Genomic DNA, 25,542 nt, shown 5'->3' on the forward strand with positions numbered 1-25,542 from the left:
TTATTGGTATTGTTAATTTATAGAAATTCTGATCTGGTAATTAATTTATTTACCACAGTCGCATCGCGTAAAGGGGTGACGCCGCTGCAGCCGACGCATCGAGATGAGTCTTCTCGCAACATCGGAGAAGCGTAACATATCTGGAAGATCTTCACGTCTTTATTTCTTTGCACCAAAAACTTCATCACATCAGCATCGTTGCAACACTTTTGTTGCCCTGCGTGTCGCATCTAAGGTACATTCACTTAAAGTGTCGCATTTAAGAACTAAAGAGAACTAAGCAAACTTCTACCATCTAAGTAACAGTATTGTGTATTTTTGTCATTTAATGGTCCGGTGGTAACTCTATATAAAGAATCCTTATTTTTAATATAAAAACCTGTGTGGTGTCCATCTGTAGTGTTGTCACTTGGTTACTGTGGGCCCGATTCACAGAACTAACTTAAGATAAAATCCTAAACTTACTACCATTTTCGTATTCACAGAAGGCACTTACTCATTTTGGTATTCACAGAAGACACTTACTCACTTCGGTATTCACAGAAGTTAGGAGACCTAACGTTAGGACTCCTAAATGCCTTCTGTGAATACCGAAAGTCTTAAAATTAGGATTTTTCTCAGTTTAGGAGTCCTAAAGTTAGCACTCCTAACTTTACTACTGTACTACTACTAAACTGAGAAAAATCCTAATTTTAAGGCTTTCGGGAGTCACAGAAGGCATTTAGGAGTCCTAAAGTTAGGAGTCCTAACTTTAGGACTACTAAATTGAGAAAAATCCTTATTTTAAGACTTTTGGTATTCACAGAAGGCATTTAGGAGTCCGAAAGTTAGGAGTCCTAACTATACTACTACTAAACTGAGAAAAATACTAATTTTAAGGCTTTCGGGAGTCACAGAAGGCATTTAGGAGTCCTAAAGTTAGGAGTCCTAACTTTAGGACTACTAAATTGAGAAAAATCCTTATTTTAAGACTTTCGGTATTCACAGAAGGCATTTAGGAGTCCTAAAGTTAGGACTCCTAACTTCTGTGAATACCGAAATGAGTAAGTGCCTTCTGTGAATACCAAAATGAGTAAGTGCCTTCTGTGAATACTAAATTGGTAGTAAGTTTAGGATTTTGCCTTAAGTTAGTTCTGTGAATCGGGCCCTGTATGTGTTCACAAATGCCTAACCTATAACGCTCTGAGATAAGCCTTGTCTGCTCGTGCCAAGCTACCTAGAGGGTGAGCAGGGGTTATTTTAGGAGTGTAACCCCTTACCCTGACTAGAGGAAAGGTTCCCTGTTTGTCACAAGTACCTACCTGTGCCAACCAGAGAACCCGGATTCTAACACTAGTGCACAAAATTGGTGTATGAAGTAGAGGGAATGTGCTCATTAGTCAGTGATTTTAGAAATTTGGCCCTGATGAAAGCCAAGTGACCTGGTTAGGGGTCTAAGACTGAAACATGTAGACCTAACTTTTTATGCAGACTCTGGTAGCATCAAACACTTCGGGCCAAATTTATGAGAAGGCTGTGGCATGTTTTCACCACAAAGTGTGGTACATGCGTAATGCATACCTCTAAGTCAGATTTTTGAAGCCATGCAAAATCAGAGCATGGCTCTGAGTGGCTTACAAAATCTGGAGTATGCAACGCAGCGCGAATCGCCGTGTGGCATTACTCTGTCCTGGGAAGGTCTTCTATAGCCGTTGAGTGGGTGTTCCCACCCAACTCCCCTGAATTTTGACGCATCCCAAGATTTACAATGATGCACCAAAATCATACATCTTCCTAGGGGAAGCGTAATGAGGAGAAATATCTCTATTTCTCCTTGTTTCTTCCTCTCTCTATGTGTGCTGAATTCTACAACTAACTGAGAAAGAGGAATATGCCTCAGAGGACTGATTCTGTCTAGGAAGGCGCCTCTTCCTGATCAAAAACAATCCTGCATGCAACACGGGTATCCTTGCACCATGGCACAATGGTGCCTGCATTGGCGCCAGGCTGCAAAAAGGATGCCATCTCACGGGAAAGGACGGGAATGTGCCGTATTGCCTCAAATACGGCACATTCTTGACCTTTCCCTATAATGCAGGGCAGTGCAGCTGGGTGGCTGTGTGACATTCCCATAAAGGAGCCCCTTTGGTTTTAACTTTGTTGAGGGGCCTAGGAATTAAAAGCCTGTGACATGGATTAGGGCATACTGAGGCAATTTTAAATGTAAGACCCCCTTTTCTTTTACAAATAAAGCACCACACAAAGGGCTCTCTTGAACTGATAAGGTTGAGCCTGCCCAGATACACTTTTTATCTGTGGCAAGGACTTAATAATGAAGCATGCCAGTGAAATAAAACCTCAGTGGGCAAAAGTACTTTGAAGAAACCAATAGGGTTGTCTTAGTGGGTTACATAAAGACAAATACCCCCTTAAAGGCGTGGGGCCCTATTCACAGAATTAACTTAAGACAAAATCCTAAACTTACTACTTTTGGTATTCACAGAATGCACTTACTACTTTTGGTATTCACAGAATGGATTTACGACTACTAACTTTACGTCTGCACTCGGGCCGGAAATTCCGGCCCGGAGGCGGAGCTTCCGGCCCAGAGGCGGAGCTTCCGGCCCGGAGGTGGAGATTTTGGCCATGCAGGAGGGCAGTGGCAACACAACAGATCATGGAGGGCAGGAGGGAGTTGGTGATGGCATGGACGTGGACAATGAGTGCAGGGGGAGGGGCAGCAAGCTCACCACACAGGGCAGGTGAGACTGGCAGTAGCTGCACAATAGACCACGCTGAGCACGCAGTAGTGACAGAGGCAGCTCAATGGGCTATGGAGGGCAGGAGGGAGGGGTCAGAGGCATCTACATGGACAGCAAAGGGTAGGAGGGAAAAGGGTAGAAGCTGCAAGCTGATCATGCAGGGGAGACAGGAGGAGCAGTGAAAGTATAACACTGGCAGTAGGTAAGGTAGGACAAAGTCAGGGGCAGGAAGCTGGCAGTGGCAGCATAATGGACTATGTATGGCAGGTGGGAGGGTTAGTGGCAGCACAATAGACCTTGGTAGGCAAGAGGTAGGGGGCAGGGTCATGCACAAAGGACCACTGAAGGCAGGAGTGAATGGGTGGGGGCTCGACTCATACAACAGAAAGCAGGGGGAAGGGTACAAGGGCAGCAGCTGTGTGTCCATGAGGAGCAGTGGCAGCACAACAGACCATGCAGGGCAGGAGGAAAGGAATAGGGGCATAGACTCAGAGGATCAAAGGCAGCAAGCTGACCATGCTGGGCTTGCGGAAGGGGCAGTGTTAGCAGAATGGACCACACAAGGCAGGCAGACCATGGAGGTCAGGAGGAACAGGTCAGGGGCATGCACATGGACACCGGAGGCACGGGGAACAGGGCAAAGGCAGAAGGCTAGCCACACAGAGCAAGCAACATAGGCGTTGGCAGAAACACTGACCCTGCAGGGCTTGGCTGAAGAAGCAGGAGCATGAACTTGCACAATGGAGGACAGAGGGAAGGGTCAGGGGCAACAAGCTAACCACAGAGGGCAAGTGGGAGGGGCAGTGACAGCACATCAGGCCATTCAGGGCAGAAGAGAGGGGACAGAGGCATGGACTCAGACAACAATGGGCACGGAGGAGGTACATAGGAGCAGCAAGCTGAACACTGATGACAGCGGGGGCAGTGGCAGTACAAACGGGGTTGGAGGGAGGGAGGGGCTAGGGACAGACTTGGACAATGTAGAGGGGAAAGCAGCAAGCTGACCAAGGAGGAAGGGGCCTGTATGGGTAGGGACAGTACAATGGATCTCGGAGTGCCGGAGTCAGGGTGCAGACGTGAGCGCACAGAAAATGGTAGACAGAGAGGAGGGGGGCAGGAGCAGGAATAGCAAGCTGACCTCATAGGGCTGGGCGGCATGTGGTGCGACAATAAGCTGTCCACAGGGGAACGCAAATAGTGAAGAGAGGTCAGGCATAAGGGGGGCAGGGGTAGCAATCTGACCATGGTGAGCAGGTATGCATGGGCATGATCAGCACAATGGACTATGGGGGGCAGGATGAAGGGGCAGGGGCATGCAAATGGAGAACCGAGGGCAGGCGTTGGCGGTCAGGGGTAGCAAGCTGACCACAGAGAGCAGACGGCTGGGACAGCACAGTAGGTCATGGTGGGCAGGCTGCAGTGGGTTGGGCCTGCAAATGGGGGGGCCTGTGCCAGCACCCGGTTGCAAATGGCAGAAGGTTGAGTGCAGAGGAGGTGTTGGTTGAATATGTTAAAAAAAACAAAAAATTCACTAGAAAAACCAAAGGTGAAACATTATAGTCAGGTATCATAATATGATCTTCCCTAACATTAAAAAAAGCCAGAAATTCACGTTAAAAACCAAAGATTACAAGAATGGTATAGGTAGGTTTTAAAATTAGTTAATAATTAAGACTAAAAAAACAAAAAAACATAGGAATTAGCCAGTTATAGTTCAGTGAGCTAACTGCATATGACCTCCCATAATACATTACTCATGACATGTTAAGCAACATTATTGATGACAATACTGTGACATCATAAATGATGTCATTGATGACGTCACAGAAACAATCATCCACTGAATATGATAGTTTTACTATATATACGCTTTTTATACTGGAAGGCATCAGGGAACTACACGTAGATCCAGCAAAGCCGCGGTGTGATTGTTCATTTGATCACGCCCCCAACTCTACCTTCCTGAGTAGCCTTTAACCTTTCACCATCGCTACCATTGACAGTCGAGTGATGATGGGGTTGGCAGTTTGCAGAGCCATAGTAGGGCGGACCCTGAGACATCAGAGGCAACCAACCACCAAGCCAGCACAGTTGAGGCCCAGTAGCCATTGTTTCGCCCTGGTTTATGAGATTATAATCTTATGACATTATATATAACTGTGCAGATTTAACCTGTTGTGCTATGGTTTGGGCGCAATAACTTTCTATAACTTCTGCACAGCATAACCCATACGTGCTGTAGAGACGAGAGGTACCAAGAGGTAGGTAAAATTCCAAAGTTTATTTGATGGAGGCACAGTACAAATTCACCATGCAAGGCAAAGGCAGTAACTGAAAACTAAGGCTCTGTGACATGGAACTAAAGTTGTGCAGTGCAGGCACCAGGTTCCAAGTTCTAAGCACGGGGCAAAGGCACGAGGGGAATGGAAAAGAAAAGAGAGAATACAACACATCTCACCCCTCACACAAAGGAAGAAAGGCAGGAAAGAAGGGAAAGAAAAAACAAAATCAAGATAAGTATCTGGCAGGTAAAAGTCTGGGTCTGACATTCCCCTTGACTCTGGATGCCACAGATTGGTTGGGATGAGAAGAGTTACCATTGGAATCAAAGGAGTCATGTGAAACCTCATGACCTTCCGCAGCAGGTCCTAAAGACTTGTATGTCGCATTCCTCCTTACATTGCATACCCTACCATCCTGAGTAATGACACTGTTCTTGCAAACTTTTACAATCTTAATGGGATGACTAAACTTGGAAACACCTTTCACCAAGAAGCCAGGTTTTTTGATTCTAACCCAGTCTCCTACACCAAAGTCAGGAACTTTAACATTCATTTTAGAGTCAAACAAAATTTTCATCTTATCTTGCTTGCTTTCCACACGCTTAGCAACAAGATTCACATCAACACTGTCCTCAACTTTATTAGCTCTTTTGACCCACCTTGTACAAATTTCTGAAGTGGGTTCTCTGGCCTTCAAAAGCCTGAAAGGACTTACTCCGGTCACAGAGTGGGGGTTGTTGTGGTACAATCTGCTTCTTGCCACATGCTTTCAAGGCTCATTGGACATGCCAGCTGATTGAATGCCGTCCTTAAGAACCCGGTTAAATGGTTCCACTTGACCATTCTCCCTCGGTTCATACAGGGATGTGGTCACATGCTTGATATTACACATAAGGAGGAAACTTTCCATCTCCTGTGACATTAGTTGCACCCCATTGTCCGTCACAAGAACCTCAGGGGACCCCTCACGTGCAAAAACCTCTTTGAAGAAAGTAATGATGACCTGAGTAGAGGCACTGGCCACAAACTTGACCTTCCGGCCACTTAGAGTGGTAACCCACCATGACAAGAGCAAAACGAGCATTAGAAGGTAAGTGTCTAAAAGGACCTGAAATATCAAAGGCCACCTTTTGCCAAGGACACACAGGCCGAGAAATAGGTTGAAGGGGGGCAGAGGAGACTTGGAGCATCTTGTCACTGTTGATGCATTCGGGACACTCTCTAACAGCTCTATCGACCATTTTGTCAAGCCCAGGCCACCAAAAATTGGCCCGGATGAGCCGTTTCATAGAGGACATACCCAAATGTCCTTTGTGAGCAAGTAATAAAATCTTGTTCTGAATAAAAGCAGGAGAGATGATCTTTCCCCCTTTGAAAAGCAAACCACCCACCTCTTCAATCTCACCTGAGACATGACAAAAGGAGCAACCTCAGCAGTGGCGGACCTTTCCTTCGGCCAGCCTTTCTTTAAATGTTCGAAAACCTGCTGACACACAACATCATTATTCATCTCTGTCGTCCACTCAATCTCAGACAAACACAAAAACTCATCAGAGACCAAATCCTCGATTGTGGCAAGCACATCCACTTCTTGTTCATCACGGGAAGTGCAATGATCGGAACAGGGCAACCTAGATAGAAAGTCAGCAGTGACATTACTCCTACCGGGGACATAAACAACCTCAAAATCGTATTCCTGTAATCCACCCTCCCTTTGGAGATAAGATGCCAATGAGGGGCATATAATCATTCCTAAGGGTAAATCTGTTTCCCCACACATAGTTACGAATATGTTCGATAGCCCAGATACATACCGACAATTCTCTCTCGATCACAGCATATCTTCTCTCAGTAACAGAAAGTGTCCTAGAAGCAAAGGCTACACACCATTCCTCCTTTCCTGAGCAATGGCTAAGTACACAGCCCAGACCATAAAGGCTGGCATCCACAGTGATAATGCATCTCTTATTGAGGCAGAAAGTCTTAAGGGTGGGAGCATTTACAATTTTGTTTTTGATTTGTCTGAAGACTGTCTCTTGTTTTTCTGATCAGCAAAACTCAGCAGACTTCCTGGTCAACTCTCTGAGAGGCTCCATCTTGGTGGCAAAGTTCTGTATTAATTTACTATAGTATTCACACAGGCCCACAAAAGAGAGGAGTTTCTCTCTATTGTCAGGAGCAGGAGCATTGATGATGGAATCCACCACAGACTTTTCGGGGACCACACCATCACCTGAGAGAGTATGACCAAGATATTCCACCGATCTAGAGAAAAATTTACATTTACCAGCTTTAAGCATCAAACCACACTTTGCTAACCTTTGGCAAACCTCCTTAACATGACGGGAGTGGTCCTCCTCATTCTTAGAAAAGATAAGAATATCGTCCTGAAAGCATTTAACAAAATTGCTGACATCCTTAAAAATGTGGTACATGGCTCTCTGGAATACAGATGCGGCCGAGGCCAGGCCAGGCCAAAAGGCATCCTTTTGAATTGAGAAAGGCCGTGGGGTGTGATAAAAGCAGTAAAGTGTTTGGAATCTCCAGTGAGTTCAAATTGGTGGTAAGCAGACCGAAGGTCAAAGGTGGAAAAAATACAGGCACCAGCCAACATGCACACCATCTCGTTAATATTAGGAAGGGGGTGGCAGTCAGCGACCAAATTGGCATTTAATGCCCTCATATTGACACACAACCTAATACTTTTATCAGGTTCTTGGGCTAAAACAATGGGGTAAACCCACTCGGACGATTCAATTTCTTCAATAATGCCACCCTCAACCATGTCATCTAACATCTTCTTCAACTCAGCCCTAATGCTGATGGGAACCCCTCTTAATTTTTAGCTTAACAGGAATAGCTCCCTCTCTAACTTTGATCCTATGACTGAAACCAATAAGTTTGCCAAGTTTTTCAAGGAATACATCAGGAAACTCTTTTGTGAAATCAGTACTGGTAGAAGTTAACGCAAGTACAGAAACAGGTTCTTGGTTCCTGGCGTGGCCTGGTTACGCCACCCCAAAACATTAACACCTTTAAAAGCTACATACAACTTGATTGTGGCAGAATGTCCTTTGAATTCAATAAACACTTCCTTGAAACCCATAAAATCAATGTTGGAGCCATCAAAATTCTGCGCCACCATATCAGGTTTGTGTAAAGAATTGAAATCAACTAATTCTGCGAAGGATTCAGAGCAGTAATCCTTTGTTATTATAGTCCAAGGCGACCCAGAGTCTGCCATTAACTTCAATTTTCTTCCAAGAATCTACTCTTTACATTTAGGGGAACAAATTTTATCTAATTGGGCGATGTGAGAGGAATCTTGGATAGAAACGACAATGCCAATTACTCAGGGCATGATTACAAGACTGAAGGTCGCAAGATACACAAGAGATTTTCCCTTTGGAGAAGTTAGAAGAAGATGACATGGGTTTCTTTGAGTCCGGGACGCCCTTTAAGGTATTCTTACACATTTTGGAGAAATGTCCCAAACGACCACATTTACTACATTCCTTACCAATAGCAGGACAACGTGCGAAAGACGCTACATGGTCAGGATTTCCACACCTGTAACAGTAAAATTGTTTGGAACCAGAATTATTTTTGTAGTTTGAGCAATTTTTTGAAGAGCCAGGGTTGATAGTGTTAACGTCACTGGAAGTGGGAGACTTAGTCTCCTTGTTGAGTGACTTCATCCACTTCCCAGATTGTTCTAAGGCTTTAGCTGTGCTAATGGCAGCTTCTAAATTAGGATCACCCATTATCCAGAGCTGCTCTTGCACCTTTTTACTTTTTACATGAACCATGATTTGGTCCCTAATCATTTCATCAGTTATCAAAACAAAATTGCAATGTAGAGACAAAGCACGGAGGGCGGTGAGGAAATCATCAAAACTCTCTCCCTCTTCTTGGGCTCTAGTGTAAAGCTTAAATCTATTAAGAGCAACACTTGTTGTAGGCTTAAATCGATTTTCTATGCGTAAAATGGCTTCATCATACACATTGTGATCACCTCCAGACCTGACGGGAGAAAGAGTCCTATAAACTACCTGTCCTTCAGAACCCAAGCAATGAAGGAAAATGTTCTTTATCCTCTCCACCGACATGCTTTCTCCATCAATGGCCTTAAGGTAAGTGATGAATTCCTCTTTCCATCTTGTCCACGGTATGGGTGGTTCTCCCTTGGTTTGTAAGAATGTGGAGGGTGGATTGAACTGCATAGTAATGACACAGCAGTAACACAGCAATAATGGTATGCAACATTCTGAGAAATAATAATGGTCCCCAATATAGGAAGTATAAGAAATTGCATTTACAGTGGACAGGCTGTAAGAACCGAATATGGTAATTAAAAGTTAGCCTGGCACTGCTGTGAAATAGTCAATAAGTAAGGGTGTGCCTGTCACCACAAGTAAACAGGCCGTGGAATGTAATGTATAAAAGAGAAAGGTGTGCCTGTCACCGAAAGCAACAGGCTTTCCTACCTGTATGAGCAGCGGAGGTGTGCTCGTCACCGTGATCAGGTATACAGGAGAGCATTAAACAGGGTGTGCTCATCACCGTGTGGCAGTTGCAGGAAACAGGATCCTCCGACAAGAGAATAAGAGGAGCGATCTCCAAAAGCTCTCAACATGCAGGCGATTAATGGTTCAGCTGAGCTAGTCACCATCATTAATGCTAGCCACCAGGCCCAGATTGCTGAGCCCATCAGAGGAGTGGGCATCAGTGAAGCATCAGGAAGGATCTGTACTCAACCAATGGTTTTTAAAGATTGGAGAATTTTATGACTTGGAATTTTGAGGGTGACGCTAAACAGCGCATAGAGTGAATAGTACCGCTTACTTGTTATTATCTGTGTTCGACTCCTTGGGGAAGTATGTAAAGATGAAACAGTTGGGGTGAAACATGCAGAGGAGCCGGCAATGCTCAACGTCGATGGCCAAGACGTGGTCAATTCCTCTGCCGTTGAAATCCCATCCATTCAGAAGGAGATCAGTGCAGCCTTTGTCACCTGGAAGCAAACACAAGTACCAGAGTCAGCACTTTAAGGACAGTGTTCTCCTGGGGGGGAGGGTAAAGTTGCAATACCATTCTTGCAAATGCCCATTATATTAAAAGTGTTTTGGTGCATGGAAGTGGCTAAATCACTGGTAATGTCAGGCTGAGGTAATTACATCACTACAGTAGGAATGTGCAGCATTGCCATGGATTTAGCTTGAAAATGGGAATAATGTTCCATAGGTTTGTCCCACAGTTCTTTGTCGATAGTTACCTCCAGCTTTTTTTGTTGTGTGGTTACTTTCCCTTGTAATGCGGGGACACTCCGGGCCCGATTCACAGAACTAACTTAAGACAAAATCCTAAACTTACTACCATTTTGGTATTCACAGAATTAGGATTTTTCTCAGTTTAGTAGTAGTAAAGTTAGGACTCCTAACTTTGGGACTCCTAAACTGAGAAAAATCCTAATTTTAAGACTTTCGGTATTCACAGAAGGCATTTAGGAGTCCTAAAATTAGGACTCCTAACTTCTGTGAATACCGAAGTGAGTAAGTGTCTTCTGTGAATACCAAAATGAGTAAGTGCCTTCTGTGAATACCAATATGAGTAAGTGCCTTCTGTGAATACGAAAATGGTAGTAAGTTTAGGATTTTGTCTTAAGTTAGTTCTGTGAATCGGGCCCTCCATTACAAAGGCAATAATACCCATCGCTGTGACATCGGTGAATGGGATGCATGTGCAGTGATCCAATTAGCACATATTTATCACATTTTACTCGTCTAAAGGATAAAATCCTCTCTCTGTATCTGTTTCCCGCCATCTTGAAAAATGTGACAATTTAACCCGGTCACCCCTCACCTGGGGACTTAGAGTGTTTTTTTACAAAGTAAAACATCGTTGGGAGATATCGGGGTTCATCTTTGATATCCTTGTCCCTGAAATAAACTCTTTATCCCACTCCCAGGATATGGACCGTGCTGCTTCAACATGAAAATGGATCTTGTCGACACTGTCTCTTGACCCTCCGAAGATGACGTGGTTTCTAGAAGGACACACCTCACACTTGTTGGGATCTTTGGCAATCTTCCCCCTTCATGAATCTGAGCCCGGTTATGAGCAAGTTAAAACCTAACAATTGGGATGGTTCCCCCTCATTTCTTGGCAGAGTCCTTAAATTGTCCACAAGTTAGTAATGGCAGAGATATCTCAGGGGATTGTTACCTCCTCATGAATTGGGAGGAAGCCGGAGGTCAGAAGGACTCCAACATTTACCCACTTGGGCTTCAGAAGTGTCTTCAGGAGGGATATACCCTCTGGATTTGTGGTGCTACAGTATATTGTGGAATCAGCTACCTGGCCGCCTTAGACAGATGAGCGATCATCTTACTTCAAGAAAGTCGCAAAAGAGCTTCCTCTCTAGGGAGCGTTGTGCACCAGCCTCGCCTCTCTGTGACTATGAGGCATATGATATCTGTAGACCTGGCACACTGAAGCAGCACTAGAGATGCATGCCAGGAGAAGTCTACAAATAACCAGAACCGGACTGGGAACACAACCGGCTCTGGCAATTAAGTCAGACTGGCCATGCGGAGGGGGTGTGGAGTTTGGTTGCTGGTGGGAAACACTGCTGCTGCTTTTGGTAAAAGGAGCTACTATTCCACCACTGCTGCAAAACCACCCCCCTGTACCAGAAACACCCTCCAATGGTCAATAACCGGCCTCCCACCCTTCCGGCCCACCGGCAAAATGCCCAGTGTCCGCTGCGGCTAGTCCGGCCCTGCGAATTACCCAACACTGTATTGTTATTAGGAATATTAATAAAAATAATCATAATGGTAGTGGTGGTGACGGTGATGATGATTACATTGGAATGTTCAGAGCTCCACTAAAGGTGATCGAGGTACTAGGGCTGATAATAGTCGGCAAAGACCTTCTGCTCCAACATTGCAATGCTTGTCTTTATGTTTCTCCCTTCTTAATTTGAATCATTCTAACCTAATGCGGGGAATATCATAGTAGCCTTACCGCTGTTCTGCAGTTGTTAAAAGCCCTCACCATTGCTGTAGGCCCTCAACTGGGCTTGGGGCTATAACTCAGATTCAGGGCCTTTAACAAGCATTATTGCCCTGGGCAGCTTGCTATGGTGCGTAATTATTATTGTTCCATTAATAAAAAAAGCAGTAGCATACCTACCACCTACATCCTACTACACCTTGTTCCGTAGAAGCATCACTCTGCCTTACAATATTTTGACCCTTCTCCATCTGCCATATTTGATGTCATCAGGTATGATGGCATGCCACCATGAAAACCTGACCACCACTCAAGAATATGGCCATTGATTTTGATGTTTAATAACTTTGTAGTTTGTGGTCTTGTGTGAAATCAAAACTACTTGCAGGGCCCCATGGGTCAGCATCCCATTAGACATCGATATTTCTCATCAAAACATATCCAGTGGATCAGAAAAGACCAGTTGAATCCTCCAGCATAAGAACATCTTGTGGGGTACCACAGGGATCTGCCAATCTCCCCTACTATTCAACATGTGTGTTTCATGGCATTTCCACTGCCTGGTCATGGGGCACATATCTAGATAGTGCCCATTAATAGACTTCAGTGAGTACACAATTAGGCAACACAGCTGAGCAGTGGCCTGAGAAGACTAGCATATGACACCCAATGCCCCGCAGGACTCAGAGCACTATCCTGGCAATGCTGGGAAGAAGCCATGCCGGCCCCATCCATGCCTTCACACTCAAGAACAACCTCTCAAAGAACAAGATGCTCATGGATTCACTCTTTACATGTTCAACGTAACCTTGTGATGTCTGGTGCAGGAAGACCTCCACTGCATAGTTTCATCAGATCTCTATCTTGCTGTTAGGATAATTATATAATTTTCACTGCCTTATGTTAGCGGTGAAACATGTTTGATCATGAGTCACTTCCCTCCAGCCTCGTTGACCAGGGCAGTCCAACATTGGTCCCGCATGGCTGGATCCAAGCCATTTTTTTAGGATAGCCACCAGGTGCATCCATGAGTTTCAATTAGATGAATTCTATGTGTAATTGTCTCAGGTGGGGATCCTGCCAACCTGGAATTGAACCATGCCCTCTCTGGCATCGACCTACGGTAGATAACATCAATTCTAAAGCTACGAACAGATGTGTCCTGTCGCACCTTACCACTTGCACCCACAGAAACCAAGATGTGGGGTTCCTCCCTGCCCCCCTGTTTATTAATAATGACTGGTGACCACACTCAAGGCTGATGGATCCATAATGTAGCATGGTCTCAGTCATGCTGACTAATCTGTTAGTGAGCATTTGACCATGATTACTTAGTGAGTCTAACAGCTTCACCCCATCTTTACTAGCAGTATCCAAAGGGATAAATAACATGTTCTTGAGACTCATCCTTCTACATTCAAGATACTAGTATTGGAACCCGCAGACATCAGGCCATCTGAGAACTGGCCCCTTCAGTTGGACAATATCCCACTCCTGCCCCCACAGTAACACATTCCCTTGTCATTATGTGCACACATTTGACAATAGTGCCTCAAATATTCAAGGTGCTACAAACATGCTTGTATCAGCTTTGCTACCTTTGTTTCCACACAAATTTCAGACAACAGTGTAACTAGTCTTCTCCAGGTTAGATGTAGTAAACAGCGCCTTTCCTGGGACTCCCCTTGCACGCAAGCTTGGTGGTGCAGGGTGGTTAGCACATGGGGCCATATGTATCATTACAAATTACGATCGCAAACGCCGAAATTCGCAGAATTTCAGCATTTGCGATCGCAATTTGGCTCAGTGGTATGTATTAAGGAAAAACTGCCTCGCAAAATAAGGAATCGCAAAATTTGTGATTCCTTATTTTGCAATTGCATTTAAAGAATCACAAATTGCTATTCCTTAAATGCAATGTAAGAAGCCTTCTGTGAATACCAAAAGCCTTAAAATTAGGATTTTTCTCAGTTTAGTAGTAGTAAAGTTAGGACTCCTAACTTTAGGACTCCTAAACTGAGAAAAATCCTAACTTTAAGACTTTCGGTATTCACAGAAGGCATTTAAGAGTCCTAAAGTTAGGACTCCTAACTTCTGTGAATACCGAAATGAGTAGGTTAAGTGCCTTCTGTGAATACCAAAATGGTAGTAAGTTTAGGATTTGGTCTTAAGTTAGTTCTGTGAATCGGGCCTTTGATTTTAAATCTTTGAAGGTGTATTTGCAATTCCTGATTCCCAGCATGCTTCTATGGCTTCACCAGTTGCCTCTGGGTATAACGCCGAGGAGTACGTCATCGCTCATATGAATATTGATAAACTGGTGCAAAAGGAATGCCCGTTAGGTAAATAACCAGGCACGGTGGCCAAAAAGAAGGGAATGCTAGTTGTGAATTTGTGGAACCTATTTAAACCCTAACCCAAGTGTTCAGTGTACTGCTTAGGGCTTCTTTGTAGGTCCAGTACCATCCTCCATCCACTCAATTAGACCAAAGCGTTGGGTGATCCAATTTATTGAAGGTGCAGTAGAACATTATATACACAGTACAGACCCTCTTCACTTGTGGCCAGTATATCTCTGTAATATTAGTCTAAATGCAAGAACATTGTCAATGGAGCAACAATTGACTCTGAGCTCTTCTTGTAAGATTGGGGGTTAGATCTGCGTCCTTTGCCCGGTCCTATAGATATAGACAGAGGTCCGCAAGGATCCTCACTCAGTCCCACGATGTCCACTGTTTGCATGACCCCACTCATAAGCATCAGCCACAAAATCAAAATAATATCTCAAGCTGAAGATACCCAGTTCATGCTATCCCTCTCCCTCTCTGACAAGACACCAAACACCTGGATCAGCTTCTCCATCTGCGTGCCCGCAATTGTCAGATTAGGAGGCGGTGTTAAGGAGAGACCTAACCTCGAGCTGCTCAAATACGTTAACAAAATACCTCTATTTCATGTGCTTCGTGTTTAGGATCCATTCATGACATAAAGGATTTAAAGAGACCAGGAGCCTGGTTTCGAAGTGTAAAACTGGCCTTCATGCGGTGCAATGGAAGTGCTTCCTAGGAGGAAGAATGACGCCTCAGCCATGTGGTGTAGGGTAAAAATCCTCAGAAGCCAACTGTATGTATATGTTCTGGGAGAGTAGTGTCAACAGGTCAGACACACAGCTGCGCTGGCAAGCCACACCTAAAAAGAGAGTGGTTCTTCTTCATCAATAACATAGCAATCCTCGATACTTATGATATGTATACTGCTCATACATTTTTGGATTTGAATATTGTTCATATTAGTTTGTTCTATGATATTGATATGCATTTCCAATATTGAATGGGAAGTGTGGCAGGGTATGACCAGGGGAGTCATGCAGCCTCTTCCACTCACCCTTCTGAATCCCAGAATCCCTCAGTGAGAAGCCGGAAGTGACGCCTGGAGAAGGTCGCAGGTCCTGGGGAATACCAACAGTGTTTGCTTGAAGAAAGCAAGTTCTGTAGATAAAATAAAATAAAATAAGTGGGATGCAATGGAGTTACAGTACAACAAGCAGCCGTTATGATGCTTGGGACATGTCTAGAGGTAACAGGATGTGGCGGGTAAATGTTTCCTGCGTGTGGACAAGAGGCTAGTATTTTCTATGCTGTATTCGTCAGCTGTATACAAAGCTATTGTCCAATTCAATCGAATTTGTTGTTTCAAATTTTTAGAATTTAATGGTTTCTTTAAATGAAAAAGAAGGGATATTGTGCTGTCAAATTACTCTAAGTGAGATTTCTCTTACTCCTAGCATCTATTCTAGTTCTTTAATATTAGACTGTTATAAGTGATGTAAGTATTCAGGGGATGAACATGGGTGATGGGGTATCGCATTTTGTTGTTACGTGGGAGTGTGGGTCCTTTGCAGAGCTTAATAAAGCATTAAAAATGACTCTTAAGTGCAATAGCAAAATGGAAGATATTTTTCCCATGGCATATGCAAATAAGTATTTTTAGCAATTTGCATTTCTTGCTTGGACAGCATGAGTCCTTCCCATGGATTCAGATGCCAAACATGTATTGTGAAACTGGTGACACCCACTTGGCTTATTTAACTTTCCAGTAAAGCCATGGTAAGTTGGCGCAGGAAAGGCAGAAGTGGCATTGAAGTTAAATATGTGGGCTGCAATGTATACATACACCACCCAGGCATATGCCTAACAAGCATAGTTCCAGAGAGTACCACTGATTTACGGTTAGGTGCACTTTAAACTATTAGAGTCACACAAGGCATGGAAAAGTGCTTAGCCATGTAGAAAACTTGCTTTTATATTTTGAGTAAGCCACCCTCAAGTGTGTTCGATAACAGCCACAGGTCTCGGTGCTTAGTTTATAAAAGTGGAATTTACTGAAAAATAAGAAATTCTATGCCTATGGTGAAAAGTTACCAAAAGATGTATGACACTCTTTAGGCTAAGTTACATTTTCCCTCCATGAGCCTATTTTGTATTTTCATTTGGCAACATTATTAAAACTTAATTTAATGTCTTTTTCACTCTCTGTCAAAAATCTAATTCGATGTACAAAGCAGGTTCTAGTACAAAAGGTAACTGGTCAATCTATGTCAACAGTTGTCAAGAGACAACAAGAGTCTGCAAGACGACAGGCAGTGCACTTATTGCGCAGTCGGCGTGGTGCATGGGCTTGCGCTCAGCATCTGGCTGGACGTCCACGTGGGCTACACTATGAAAGTGTTCCTGCATGCATGCTCATCTGGATGAGTTTTCCATGACTTGCGAGGAGCATCGAATGAGAAGGGCGGCAACGAGACGAGGGAGGTCCACATTAGACAAAGGATCTCAAACTCCGAATTGGCATATTTAACTTACCCGCAAGTCCCCAGTACATGGCATAAAATATACCCAGGGTCTGTAAGTTAAATGTCACTACAGATCTGCAGAACATATTGTGCCACCACTAAAGTGACAATCCAAAACATGACTGCAGGCCAGCCACCAGTACCTGCCTGTGTAAATTTTATCTTGCAACTTTAATCTGTCAAAATAACAATTTTTTAAAACCTAAACCTTTAAATATTAATAAGTCACACCTGTCTAGACCTTAATGCCCATAAGGCAGGGTGCATGATATTTAAAAGTAGGATAGGTAGTAATTTAATGTTAAACATGTCCTTGCAGTGACAATGCACTAAAAGCTATTTTCATTGTAGCAGGGATAGCTGTTTCATAGGAAAGCACTGGGATACATTATTAAACTTAATAAAGTTATTTCTACCTAGGAAACGTATTACAAGTTTAATTCTGTGGTAAATCTGGGTTTGTACAAATATTTTATGATATAAATTAATACAGCTCACGAATACCAAACGGTGTCTTGGCGCTAACAGTCTAGAAGCGTGCTGTAGCACTATACATTGAACAACCAGGTCTTAATGGCTTCCTAAAAAATGTCAAAGAAGGGAGACTTCTGATGGTACTGGGGAGGGTGTTCCAGAGCTTCGTAGCACCCACTGTAAAGCTTCTGCCGCCCCAATTGGACTTACAAAATCTCTGATAGAGTATCAGTTTCACCCCTTCTGACCAAAGGCAGCTGTTTGGAGAGTACCAGTGCAGTGTCCGCCTCAAAAACTGAGGACCGTGTTGTGCCTTATATGTGGGACACAAGGCCTTGAGCTTAATACAACTCTTGACTGGCAACCAATGCAAACTCCAAAGGTGCTTTCCCACTAATTGAAATTTGGGGATCCCCAGGAGGAGCCTTGCAGCCGCATTTTGGATCATCTGAAGCTTATGTAGCTGCTTTTGGGGTACACCGAGATAAAGTCCATTGCCATAATCCAGCTTGAAAAGGACTAAAGATGTGACTACCGTTTTCCTGCTTTCTGCTGGGATCAAAGGTAAGATTTTCTTAATCACTTTGAGAAGAAAACAACTGGATGAAAAAATTGCCTTGACTTGAGCTTTGAAGTTCAGTCTGTCATCTATCACCACTCCCAGATTTTTAGCTTTAGGGACCGGGATAGGTACTGTTCCCAGGTCATCCGGCCACCAAATCTGAGAACAGCTGGGGGAGTAGTTACAGAACAGGATTATCTCAGTTTTTCCTGAATTCAGCTTAAGGCAGTGCAAACTCATCCATGAGTAGACTGCCATCAAGCAATCCCTGAACCTTTTTACTGGCGGCATGATATTTTTACAAACGGACATGACAATTTGAGTGTCGTATGCGTAGGATGTTAATACCATCTCACACAATCTAATTAGTGCCACCAATTCAGATACGTATACATTAAAAAGAATAGGGCTCATAGAGGATCCCTGAGGTACCCCCCCATGGGAGAGTGAAGGATGGAGAGGCTTGGTCGCCCCAGGCAACTCACTGTATCCTAGCAGATAGAATAGAGGAAACCAGTGCTACTGCCTTATCTGAAATGCCAAGAGTATTCAGACGGTTAAGCAGCATCTTATGGTCGACCGTATCGAATGATGTCGACAGGTCGTTCAAGAAAAGGGCCGCAGCTCCTCCTGCATCTAAAACTGCTCTGATTTCATCTGGAACCTTTATTAGGGCTGTTTCTGTGCTATGTTCTGCCCTGAATCCGAATTGGGACTCGTCCAGAAAATTGTGTTCATGTAGACATAATGTGAGCTGGTTATTCATAACTTTTTCAACCAGTTTAGCTGGAAGTGGAAGACGTGACATAGGCCTATAGTTACTTGGATCTGATGCATCGAGATTAGATTTTCACAAAAGGGGCAAAATCGAGGCCCTCTTCCAAATGGGACCGAAAAACACCTTCTGTGAACATTGAGTTAAAAATGGAGTTTAGACTGGGGCCAAGGATCTCAGGGGCTGGTTTGAATTTTGCAGGAGGGAAGGGATCATGGCGAGAGCAAGATTTAGCTTTTAAAATATAATTAGTTATCCCATCCACGGTAACTGCTCTGAATTTACAAAAGGTACTTTGAAACAGTCAACTTTAAACTGCCTAAAGCCTCAGGAAGGACTTCTGCCTAAGCTTCCAACTGTCACACATGAGCGGAATAGCTCATTGATGAGGTGTGAATTGGCTCCCCGAGCTGCTACAAAAGGCCTTGGATGTGGGAGAGGATGACCTTCCCTTTCATCTCTTAAAAGGATACCTACCCGTTCACCGGCAGATGTAGCTCACACCTGGGCTTGCTTGCTTTTTGTCTTCGTCTTCCTAGCCAACCAGGCTCCAATCCCAGTGGGAGAGAATCTGCCCCTAGAACCATTTTCTAGTGACCACAGAGGAGGGGCTACTCATTTCCCTGGCCACACCTCTAGGGTGTGCACAGGAGCTTTGCACAAGAAAGGAAAGGTTCTGCCCTCTTGGGTTTAGGCAGAGACGGTCACTGTAGGATTGTTTACAGTAGGGCACACAGGAACTGCTGCAAGAGTAGGTTTTGTTGCCTATTGTTATGGTGGAGCGAGGAGTCACCTCCGCCGACAGGCTACTGCCAGGCATGAATATGGCACCCCTAGGCACAATCTTCAGAACACTACTAGACATGTGGAAGACAGAAGAAGGACTACACCTGCTGTTAGGACCTGGCGAGGAGAGCCCCAAGGGCTGCATTTGCTCCCACTTGTACCCAGGGCTAAGAGTTAGGACTCCAAGGGTTAGTTGACTGACTGCTTGTTAAGCTACGGAGTCACAAAAGGAGCCCAGATGACCCGTTTCCACTATATCAGCCCAAGACCCTGCTAGTTGCTTCTGTGGGAGTGAGTCCTGACACCAAGTGCTGTTCCTGAGGCCCTGGAAGCCTTAGCTGGTGTCAGAGTGTACTACTCCTGCCTACCCCTAAAACCTGGGACTTAAAAACGTTTCGAAACCCTTTTGCCTAGAGAACCGATAGGAGACCGGGACAAATCTGCCAAGTTAATCCGATAAAGGTGCGCTGCCACTTGGCAAAAAATTCAAGTTGCTCCAGCTCACTGCTTTTCCGCAGCAGCAAATCCAATTCAGTGTGACGACAGGGATATCTGGCCTAATTAAGACCTACTTGGCTACAGTTTTCAGCCTTGCCCCGCTTGAGGTATTCGAGCTCCAAATAAGTTGCTAAGTCTGCAGTTAGAAATATTAAACAGGCAAATGGGCAAAAAGAATCTTGCCGGCGAGTAACATTCCTTGAGCAATAATTTTGAATTTCGCCTGCTCTGAGCTTTCACACTAAAATTCAACGGCTTCACCAGGACTTTGTCTGATGGCTATCTGGCCTCATGGACCCATATCAGCCACAGCCTGCTGCCTTGCCCCACTGAGGTTTTTTTACTTCCATTTCAGAGACTAAGTCTGAAGGTAAAACCTCCGACTGGGACAAACCTAGCCTCTGTATCCGTCCCACATTCCATCGCTGTTGTCCCTAACTTGTGCCTAGGTACTGGTCAAGGGCAACCAGATGACTGTGCTCAACATGTTTTGGCACTTATTTCATTTAAAGCTATAAAAATTCATACATCCTGTTCACATTATTGGATATTTGTCATTTTGGTGTCATTGTGTTCATCAAAATATTCTCAATTTTTGTAAGTTGGGGTGGGATTTTTTTTGTGTTGTCTTTTCAACTTTTTACCTATTTTGGTACTTCTAAATACTTTTAACATTTTCTTAATTTAAGTCTGTCTGCTCTGTGCCATTGCCACCAGGGTCTAAATTACTGACATTTGTACTGGTCCTAACAAGAATAGTGACATTATGACTACCATCAACTCCATCTAAAAATCCACTTTATTGCTTAAATGCACATATCTATTTCAAGATCTGTTGGCTGCTTGTGCTATAGCTACCAGGGGTTAAGCAGAAAATCATTTGGAACTGTGTTGTGTCTTAACCAGATAGATTTTTTTAACCAGTAGTGGTAACTCATCTCAGTTTAATGACCCAGTTTCTGACAGTGTTGTATATTTTATTGAAATGGTATATGTAATCTTCCCACCAATGTACATTTTTAAGTTGGGTAAGTGAAAATCAGTTGTAAAGATGTTTTCATGTTTTTACTGTATGATGCCATGTGCTGTATACAAATTCCCTGTGTGTGAATAAGTAGATGTTGTGGGCAAAGGTTGCATGTCTGTAGATAAAGATATGTTCTCTGCTCACAGTTCCTGGTTGCAGATAAAGGGGTGAGGGATGCACAGTTTCACCGCAGAGGGCAATGGAATCTGTTGTGTGGAGTTTTGTTGTCTTGGGGTGTAGCATACACTTTGCACATAGTCCAAATCTGTGCATATTAACATGCACTGGGATTACTTTCCCACAAATTTCTCAGTAAATGGTGAAATTTATTTTTCACCATTTACTGAGAAAATGATAAGAAATGAGTGATCACAAATTGAAGGACCTTGTCTCATTTTTTCATAAACACTTTTTCAAACTCCAAAAGTAGTCCCATAACTCTTGAAAGAACCACAGCAGCTCCTATGTTATGGTGGAGGAGCGTTGCCGCAGTGCTCAGAGCCAGGAGATTAAAAAAAAATGATAATAAAACTATTTATTATCATTTTGTTTTTCCCTGGCTGAGTAGAGTGGCCCAAGTCTAGGGCGGGGTGAGGCCATTGTCTAAGACGCCAGCAGGGAGGAGGAGAGTTGTGCATTGTAAGTGCGCATGTTGGTTTGGCCGGCAGTCTTAGGACGGACAAAACGACATGTGCAGTTACATTTCCCCAACCCAGCTGTGTTGTACAGCTGGGTGGAAGAAGAGGCACAGGCTCCCGATTTCTGAGCGAGAGTCAGTCTAGCCTACTCAGGCCAATCCCAGCCCTTCTCTCATTCTGGGTAATAGCATGAGAACAGCACCTGGATTGGGTGGGGAATCTAGTAGCCTGTGCAGTGCGCATGATCCTGGAAGAAGCTTGACTCCGACAGTGGCAGGTAAGTCATTTTTTGAAATATATTATCCCCCCCACTTTGTTTTTTTAGTAGCCACCACTGGGAAGAACAATTCTATCTTAAGTAAAATTCTCAAAAAAGTTACCAATTTCGGATAGGATGATTAAAAGCTTCCACAGTTATTAGCAATATTTCTGAAATAAGCAGTGTTTTTTTTAATAAGTTTAAACCGGATATATTGAATCCAAAGTTTTTACAGTCACCAAGACTACAAAGGCAATGTACAAATAAAACACTGTAGTCTCTATTAAGAGTTGCCGGTACTTTGTAGGTTTGCAGGTGACAAATGTTTGTGCATTTGGGCTCATTACTTCCTTCAGAAGAGGAAAACACTTGAAATTGGAACTAATATTTCCAGGATCTGGTATTGTTGTTATGTTATGTGCAATTAAAAAGCGCACTGTCACTCAGGCGCTTCTAGCAGCTGATTGGAGAACATTACCTGTGCTTCAATTGTGCAGCACTTACTGAAAAAACTTAACAATAACCAAAAGGACTAGTTAGTCATATATGATATGTAAATCCAATTGTAAATTGTAATTTGGGCTATTCTTAGTATAATGAAAACAAAAGCCAATAGGTTATCAACTTATTGAGGAATAAGGACGGTGCACACTGTAGCACAATTTACGAAGTTTCAGTCTTGTGACAAAATCTTTATTTTCTTTTAACAGTACGGTACAGCCAACGCGTTTCATTCCTACGGAACTTCGTCAGGGCTGAAAAGAATATATATATACAAATAAAAACCTAACAAGAGGTAAGACACACAAACACTATCACTATTAAACATGTAAATTTAAACATATACATTGACACACATATAGTACTCTAGACAATAATCAACATCAGGATGGTTGGCGAACAAATAGAAGTAAATATAAAATTCTGACATATTAGAAAAACATGACTGAAACACAACAAAAACAAATACAGTATAAAACATGTATCACAAAACATTTAAAAACACATTTGTACTTACAAACTTGCCAAGCACAAGCATAAAAATATATACAAAAGCAAGAAAACATGTGAAGCTCATTTAAAAGATATATAAGAATGTCATTAAAATATAGAAGCCAAATTACAGGCAAATAGGTGTGATCGGATAGTCTAAGCGGAGTACCATATAGACCTGTAAGTGTGCAGAGATAACACTGGAAAGACTGAATCTCTGATGTCCTACATCATTATTGCAATAGATAATAAAAAGACGTTTTTAATAATTGGCCGTTTAACCCTTTGGATCTGAGTGGGATACCATATTCACCAGTGAATGTGTCGGCGGAAGACCGTATTAAATCAAAAGAAATGAATTAATTTTTTGTATGTACGAATTGCATAAACGAGACTGTACCTCTAATATCCTAACAACTTTATCCAAAGCAATCAAACTAGATAACAGTCTCACCTTTTGGTGCAATCGTTATGGAAAATCCTGTGAGTCCAATTCTTTGTAATTTCCTAATATTCCAAACAAAGAAATGCGTCGATCTAAGATTGAAGTAAGGGTGGAAAAGCATAAAGTCAAGAACTAACATATGGTCAGTATGTAAATCCCGTCTAAGTATCAAATTTGGTCGCTTCAAACCAACAGTACATATTGGATTGTTCATGTTACTACAAATGTTTGCTAATCACTGCAATTTGATGGTTTCAAATAACAAGAAAAGGACACATTCTTCTACCGACATCAATAGTCAGAAAGATAGGGTATTTATAAACCAAGTCTTACGCACATTATTAGTCAGTAGCCACATTTCTGGCGAATATCATTATACGATGACAAAATACTCTGTGTATTTGCGGTTTCCATAATATATATACATCACAATCACATTGATTAGAACAAGTTGAGGGAACAAAACAAATGTGTGTTTATAAACGCGCAAAACTACCAATAAAACAAATCTGTATCCGCTTACCTCAATATAATTACAACGAGATGATTATCTCTATGATTAACATCATTCTTACTAACAATTTTTTTCTCTTTGATAATCGTTGGTTCCATCAAATACACGGAACGGCGATGGGTTCCAAGTTTGCTCCCTCTTACGCCTGCCTCTTTATGGGGTGGTTTGAGAGGGAGCATGCTTGGGGCAGAGGTGCCTCCCCCTGGATCAATAACATCGTATACTGGGGGAGGTATATTGATGATGTAATCTGCCTTTGGTCCGGGTCTGTTCAACAGTTGGATCAGTATGTGACGTACCTTAATGCAAATACCTTTAATGTCAAATTCTCCATGGTGTATCATAAAGAACACATTAACTTTTTAGATATCCAGTTCTATATCAAAGGAGACCAGATACATAGCACTCTGTATAGGAAAGAAACCTCATGTAATGCAGTATTACACGCTAAGAGTGCACACCCACGTTCCGTAATAAATAATATCCCATATGGTGAGATGATAAGAATCCGACGTAACTGCAGTGAGGAGGATACTTTTAAGACCCACATCAATGACACCATTGGGAGATTTACTAAACGGGGATATGAAAAGAAAGTCCTAAAGAAAGCTGAACGGAGGATTCATAATGTAAATAGAAATAATACACTATTGGACAAGCCTACTAGGGAGGGCGCCTACTCTAGAATTAGATTTGTCACCCAATACACCACATATAGTAGTGCCATTTTCAATATTTTTCGTAGACATTGGTACCTCCTGACGGAAATTTCGGGCTTGAATGAGTCAATTGAGAATAGACCCTCTATTACCTACAGAAGGGGGAGAGCCCCAAAAAGCACCTTATGCCCGAGTTAAATTACAACACCCAAAATTACACATTCCTGGTTGCCTGAGAAACCGAAGGGTTTTTTTACTTGCGGAATGTGTAATGTTTGCCCTATGGGCAAGAACAAGACGTTTGGTTTTTGTTACAACACCAGCAGGAATTATGTGATCAGTCCCTTTTTGAATTGTAATACCACGTATGTTGTCTATGTTCTTGGTTGCAGTTGTGGAATTATTTACGTTGGTAGCACTTTTCGCAGTCTTAAAGTAAGAATGCAGGAACATTGACGTGCAATTAAAACTAAAGATACGAGATACCCAATAACGAATCACTATGCGCAGGAACACCCATGTGACCCTTCTTTTTGGTTCCATGCCATTGACCATGTTCCGATACCAACAAGGGGTGGTAACAGGGAACTATTATTGCGCCAGAAGGAGTCAAAATAGATATGCAATCTGAGGGCTACCAGCCTAGGGCATAATACGGATGGTGAGATGCACTATTTTCTTTGAAACTCACACAGGACACATCTCAGTATAAGTAGAAGATTACTTAAGCAAATATATCGTTACTGCTTATAGTAACACAATCTGCGCTTTGATTTACTCTTATTAAATGCATTGGTTTAAAATCTCCTAAAGTGATAAGGATACCTACTTTATGTGCTATGAGAGTGAGTTTATTATACTATTTTCCAGCTGTTTGGAGTAATATGTTTCATGTATAGATGAAGTTCGTTTTGCTATTTCTTTGGTTTCTGTTAGAGGATCTTTCTTTCCGGTCCTATATATGCTATTAAGTCGAAAATATTTCTGCCCGTCGCATAAGTATAAGGTATTTTTCTCTCA

At 42.9% G+C, this 25,542-nt stretch overlaps 1 protein-coding gene across 1 annotated transcript in view; it reads right to left on the reverse strand.

Moving 5' to 3' along the window:
• LOC146863452 (coagulation factor XI-like) overlaps positions 1-25,542 on the reverse strand; it is a 350,494-nt gene that overhangs the window by 82,376 nt on the left and 242,576 nt on the right. The window contains exons 11-12 of the mRNA XM_085643173.1: positions 15,425-15,528; positions 9,869-10,037 (exon numbers count right to left, since the gene is read on the reverse strand). Coding sequence (XP_085499299.1) covers positions 9,869-10,037; positions 15,425-15,528 — 273 coding nt within the window. The remainder of the gene's footprint in view (positions 1-9,868; positions 10,038-15,424; positions 15,529-25,542) is intronic.

The sequence above is a fragment of the Triturus cristatus genome, chromosome 2_2 (genome assembly GCF_964204655.1).
Source record: "Triturus cristatus chromosome 2_2, aTriCri1.1, whole genome shotgun sequence".
NCBI classification, from domain to species: domain Eukaryota; kingdom Metazoa; phylum Chordata; class Amphibia; order Caudata; family Salamandridae; genus Triturus; species Triturus cristatus.